At 43.9% G+C, this 6,198-nt stretch overlaps 1 protein-coding gene across 1 annotated transcript; it reads right to left on the bottom strand.

The window, feature by feature from the left end:
* Nucleotides 1-331: 331 nt before the first annotated feature.
* mtcl3 (MTCL family member 3) lies at nt 332-5,308 on the bottom strand. Its single transcript, XM_078253467.1, has 10 exons — nt 4,957-5,308; nt 4,525-4,749; nt 3,888-4,046; nt 3,282-3,353; nt 2,599-2,918; nt 2,179-2,338; nt 1,613-1,682; nt 846-1,386; nt 590-719; nt 332-442 (listed from the first exon to the last, which is right to left on the bottom strand). The coding sequence occupies exons 1-10, from the start codon at nt 5,095-5,097 to the stop codon at nt 332-334; spliced, it is 1,929 nt and encodes a 642-aa protein (XP_078109593.1). The 5' UTR covers nt 5,098-5,308.
* Between the last annotated feature and the right edge of the window lie 890 nt (nt 5,309-6,198).

Genomic DNA, 6,198 nt, shown 5'->3' with positions numbered 1-6,198 from the left:
GAAAAAAGTGTAAACTAACAGGAAAGTGAGACAGATCCAGATAAATTAGGCACAAGTGAAAACACCTGTGTGGGTAAGGAAATCAGATTGGCAGCAAAAAGCTCATTACTCACCTAACAGTCTAGTGTCGCTCCAAGGTGTTTGGTCTCCAATAAATGTTGAAAGCATCTGAGTAGATGAGTGGCTTGGATCATACATGGAAAATGATAATGTCCTGTACCTTGAGTGACCTTATGTGATGTGTTCAAAATAACAGAAATTAAAAATCAATGAATAAGTAAAAAAAGAACCCATTAAAAAAATGTACATAATATGATGTTGAGGGTGTGCTTTACAGAACAAAGAACAGGGTGAAAAGAAATACCAATTTAAAAATGGTAGCATAAGAGAGTGAGGAAAAAAGAACAAGAATGAGGATCAGCAAAATAATGGGCTGGAACATCTTGATGGATGACAGGTAAATGAAAAGATTGGGCGGGGGGCAGAGGGATTGAGGGGCAGATTGACAATTCGTAAGAAAAGTGAATATTAGAGAACACAGAAATTACAGTCATTCATGTCATTCGTTCATGTGTTTGCATCATCTTACAGACAGTGGCTCCTCTTCCTGTTTATCCTCCTGCTTGGGGACATCCAGCCGGTCTATGAAGCTCTGCAACTCCTTCCTGAAGGCTTTCATCTGGGCGGTGATACGATACAGCAGCTCATGCTCTCGGATCCTGTTGAGCACAGGTAGAGTGTGTTTGGACTCGAAATAGCGCTTGACATGCTTTAGTTAAACAAAGGGTCAGGGTGAGTTGAATGGGGAAATACTGTGATTCCTAACCACTTTCATATGTTTATACCTGCCACCTTCCTCATCGTCATCCAGCCTTGCAAACAGCTCCCCGTTGGTGACATATACTCGTGCCTCGGCGATGATAGTGCTGGTGTCAGTGATGAGCCTATCGATGGTCCGACCCAGCCTCTCCGCCTCGCTGCGGATGTCTATCATGTGCTGCCGGTCCTTCAGGCTTCTGGATAAAAAACGGCTGTCTATAGGTGAGTAAAGGGAACGTGTTGGGGTGAGGCAGCGGATGTTCCTCACCTCATCTGAGTCACTCTCCCCTCCGATAGGGCCCTCTCGCTTGCGGTGGGGAGGGAGGAGGCGGGGAGAGGACGCTGAGGCTGAGGGGGTGTCGTCATCCCGTCCTCCGTCGCTCTCTGCGTCACTGTCCCGAGGGCTGCCGCGGATGCCCAGGTGGGATGCCAGGTCATAGCGCTGCATGTTGGAGAGCAGCACGCGGTTCTCGTACTGGAGCTGCATGACTTTGCCGCTCAGTTCATTGATCTGCAGACGTGCTGCTTTCAGCTCCTCCTGGAGGGCCTCCACTTTAGCGGGGTCAGCTCCTCCTGGGGTTGAAACAAGCCAACAATGAAAAGTGGAACGCCTCTGCAAATGAGACTTGAATGTGCAGCTCCTGGAGGCTTTATGAAACATATGCATTTCACATCAGATAGAGATTTATCAAGCTGAAAAAGAACAGATATATCACGCTCTGCAGTGTAGTTGTTTTGTCTCCTGCAACAATGACTTACTGACAGACACTGAAAAGATGAAAAACAAACAAACCTCCTCCATGTCTCGATCCAGCTTCATGGGATCCAGCCTTGTATTTCAGTTTATTGAGTTCATTAGTCACCTAAAGATGGAAAAGAATGTTATTCCCATGTGTATTTAGTGCTGCGAGTATGATTAGTTCGCACATTTGAATTTCTTATGTATGAGGCTTAGATAACAGACAGCTTTTATAAAAGGGCATCAAAAGTCATAGATGATACCAATAATAGCACAAGGGAAGAGGAGACACTTTACATCTTACATCGCTGAAATTAAAGCAAAATTATTATTAATATCAGAAAACATACGTCATATACTATTTACAGTCTGTTGCCATTTTGATTGAAACATTTAAAATGTCACAATGCTTAACAAGGCTTTAAATTGAGGGTGAACTACAGTATATAGATAGCAGTCCCAGACAGAGAAACTAAGGGGGAGTATTTCCATTCAATGTATAAAGTTGTTATTGTATTACAGTCACACTGTAAGTAGTTTTGTCCTCGGATCTTACGTAACAATGCAATGGACCTGCTGAGGAAATTGGCCCTTTTTGGAGCACAGTCTAATCCATCTACCTTTTTGTTCTCTTCTTCCACATCTGCTAAATTCCTGCGGAGAAGTTCTGCCTCATCCTCCACCAGCTGAAGCTGCTGCCTCAGCTCTGACAGGGCCTCGCCCTGTTCTCTGCACTGTTGACCTCCAATCCCAGAGCTGTCCACTCCTGCTGCCACCAGACTAGGAGAGGAAATAAGCATTGATAACTGTGACTGAATGTTTTTACAGCCCCCTCATTTCTATTCCATTTTTTTTTTAAACAACATTTTCACCATACAGTCTGGATAAGCTCAGCAATGAAAATGATTGTCCTTGTCACAAATTAAGGATTGAATTCTCCCTATGGGAATATGATGCACTTCCTTTCCATTACAACTATTACTACATTTCAACAAGTCTTGTGAATCAAGATCAATTTCTAATGAATGAGTGCAAAGTACCTGTCCTCCCTCATGTCATCCAGCTCAGCCTTCAGCCCCCTGTTCTCCACCTCCAGCTCCACAATCTTCCTCCCCAAGATGTTTGCCTCTTCCTCCACCAGGCGTAAGCGGAGTTTCAGTTCTGATTCGCGGGTGGTGGGAGGCCCTCCGGCCTCACCTTTAGGCAGAGGGCTGTCCACATCCCCGTAGAAGGAGCGGTACTTCTGCAGCTCCTGTTCTAGTCGGTCCTTCTCCTTGTCAATCTTTGCCATTTTTTTCCTCATCAAAATGGCTTCCTCCTTGATGAAGGCCAACTGGCATTTTAAATCATCATTTTCTTCCTGTGGAGAGAGAGGAACTATTCTTCATTTGCCCATTACTTTCAGTACTCAACTTAGTTGTAAATATATTTTCAAAAAGTTAACATGGGGAACAAAATACCCTAGCAATGTAGTTTTTCTCGTGTAAGTTATAAATGTACATTCCTGGGATCAGTTTCATTGCCTCAGCACATAGCCTATTGCAGTGGGTGATAGTCATTTTTCCTTACATTACTTGCACTCACTACAAAGTATGACTCTCTAATGCCTAGTTCTGCATATAACATTTTGTTTTTATCTGGAAACAACAACCTCATTATTAAACATCTTCATCGTCATTCAAGTTTATAACTATATAATCTAATAATGTAAATGCTGACTCACCTCAGTGGGGGTTTGTGGAGTCTTTCTCTCTGCTCTCTGCCCATCCTTGCTTCCTTTTCTTTTCAGCGAGAGCTGCAGGGAAACAGTGGTTACATCATTATCATCAGCACACTGTTTTCTTACTGAAGGCAATGATATCATCCAGATTTATGGAGCACTGAAGACTCCGTATTGGAAAAACAGGACTGTTTAAAGCCATCCTTGAGAACATATCTGGTAAAGGCCTGTTTAAACTGTAACTTAATGTTACTTTTAATTCTTTCCTGTATAATAAATGAAATGAAATAAAATGAAAATATTCAATTTAAACTGAAAGTGCAAGTGCGATTTTATAGGCTTAATTTGTTTTTTCCTTTTGTCATGTTTGTAAGTATGAATGATTATCTCACAAATCTTAGGACTTTTAGGAATTTATTAGGACATAAATCTGGGCAATGGGAATGCACCATTACCACCTCGAAAACACTCTATATCTTGCACAATATCACAATATCTTCAACCTGACTGTTAATATGGTTCAGGCCAAATTTGCATTGCACTTGTATAAGCACACAGATACAGTAGGTGAAATAAACAATACGCAACACACTGTCATCAGCCCTTCACCTCTTTGGCTTTCTCCAGTTCATTCTGCAGGGCCTGCTTGGTGACCTCCACCTTTATCAGCTGCTGCCTCAGCTTCTCGTTCTCGTCCTCTGTCTTCGTCCTCTTCTCCTCCACATTCTCCAGCTCGTGGTGCAAGCGCACAGACACATCCTTCGCCACCTGGGAGAGGGACAGAGACAGAAGACACTCAGGTGAAAACATAGCATACTTTAGTGAATTAGAAATATAATTCAAGTATATAAAATGTATTGCTACTACGTACTAAGTACACTTTTACTTTCTTTGCTTAATTTATATAGTATATTTAACATATATATGTCTATACTGTATATACATATACGTCTAAGAGTGTACTTCAAAATAGATGTAAATGAAATTGATGTACTAATAATAAATATACAAATTCTATAATACATAAAGTGGTATTTCAGTGTACTTATTAAAAACGTACTTTATTGTAAGTATTATGTAAGTGTATTGTAAGTTGTACTTAAGTGTACTTTTAAAAAGTATACTAAATTGCAAATACAGCATTAACCTCATTTAACAATTGTTAATATGATTATGATAATTCACCTGGGCAGAAGGAAAGTGAGAAGGATATTATATAATGATGCTCAACCTGCCACAGACTCACCTTGAGGTCTTGCTCCAGACTTCTGAGCAGCTCTCCATCCACCTGGCCACTCTCTGCGAACCGCAGCCTCTTCCTTTCGGCCTTCTTCAGTCGGTACTGAAGGATCCTACAGTTCTTGTTGGCTCTCTCCAGCTCTCTGCGCATGTCCTGCAGCTGGCAGGCGTCTTCCTCATAAAAGGTGTCCCGCATCTCATCCATTTCTGCCCGCATCTCCTCGATTTCAATCTAGCAAAACACGGAGAAAAATACGAAAATGCGTGTTCAGGGCCTTTTCAGAATATATTTATCGAAATAAAGCCTGCAGCTATACGTGCAGTAGTCATTATTCAGCCGGTAACCAAATTCAACAGGTGCAACCATTGCGCACGCTAAAAATGGCAACTTCTATAAACAAATACAAATTGTTAGGCTTGTAATATATTACTAATTTACCTTAAGATCCTCGTTTTCCTCCTCCAGCCTCTCCATATTTTCTTGTAGTCTCGTGTCCGGCTGTGGAGCTGCTCGTGGACTGTCACGCTCGGGGGACAGCTCCGGCTCTGAGGTCGGCGGGGATGCTGATTTCGTCTGCATCTTTGTCCCTTTCTTCCCCAAGCTCTTATTTAAATGAAACTGTATTAGCTCGGACTGCAAGCATCCCTCCTTCCAGAAACCGGGTCCGCATCCTATTGTGCCTTTGGAGCTCTTCTTGTTGCCGCTCGTCGCCGCTGCCGCCTCCCCACCTCTCGGGTTTTTGCTCCTCAGTTTGGGGGATTTGGATGCGCAGGGCTGGTCGGAGACGACGCGGTTCGGATCTGCTCTAGAGGATGAGGAGGTATCAGCGACAAGGCGAGGGGAGTCTTCAGCTGTTTGGATGCCACCTCTGTCTGCCGCCGCCGCCGGCCTGCTCAGCGTCGGGCTTTCAGCACCAGCAGCCTGGACAGCAGCCGCGCCTCTGACTGCAGGAGCGCTTCCGGCCTGCCGCTCCCTGCCTGTGGAAACGGGAGAATGACCTCGACTGTTTCTTCCTCCTCCTCCCCCTCCCCCTCCTACTTGCTTTGACGTGATGGGTTTTGACGAGTTGCTGCCCTTCTGTGTGGCTTTAGATCCACTGTCTTTGAGCCCGGCCGGAGACGACGACCGCTGCTGCTTCCGGCTGCTATTGTCTGGCTGCCGCGGTGAGTCGGCAGAGGATGGGTTCATCATGGTGTCAAAGGCTCAGTTCATCCTCAACAACATCCTTCCCCTCCTCCAGTATCCCTGCAGTTGGAAAAGAATAGCCTTTCCAGACCTAAAAGCTACAAAAAGATGGATATGATTAAGCCTAAATGACACTCAACAATGAAAGGTTATTCTCTACAGGTCGACCAAATAGTCCAAGTTTGTTACCAGATTCAAAAACGATATAATGTGGTTATTGAAAAACAGGCACTCCAAAAAAAAAACGCACCGTGAATGTTTTAGATGGGTTTTTAGGCTACATAAAGCGAGGCTAATTAGGCTAGCGCCCAGAGACAGGTACGTGACCACCAGTGATGATGCACTCGGCCATTCAGCCCTTGTTTGATGAGAGGAGTGTGAGATCAGCTGCAGCTCGGGTAATTAGACAGCCATTTGCTTCATGTGCCGAATGGGCAATGGGCGAGAAAAAGAGAGAGAGAGCAAAGAGAAGAAAATGTCATTGGCTGTTAAACC

The sequence above is a fragment of the Sander vitreus genome, chromosome 6 (genome assembly GCF_031162955.1).
Source record: "Sander vitreus isolate 19-12246 chromosome 6, sanVit1, whole genome shotgun sequence".
NCBI classification, from domain to species: Eukaryota; Metazoa; Chordata; class Actinopteri; order Perciformes; family Percidae; genus Sander; species Sander vitreus.
This window is presented reverse-complemented; position numbering and strand designations above follow the sequence as displayed.

Bases quoted from the DNA above. Each gene is read 5' to 3' on its own strand.
- mtcl3 (XM_078253467.1), bottom strand. From the start codon at position 5,097: ATGCAGACGAAATCAGCATCCCCGCCGACCTCAGAGCCGGAGCTGTCC. The intron at 3,354-3,887 runs GTGAAGGGCTGA...GTTTCCCTGCAG, and splicing joins AACTGGAGAAAGCCAAAGAG to CTCTCGCTGAAAAGAAAAGG. The intron at 443-589 runs GTAAGATGATGC...TCATCCATCAAG, and splicing joins AGGAAGAGGAGCCACTGTCT to ATGTTCCAGCCCATTATTTT.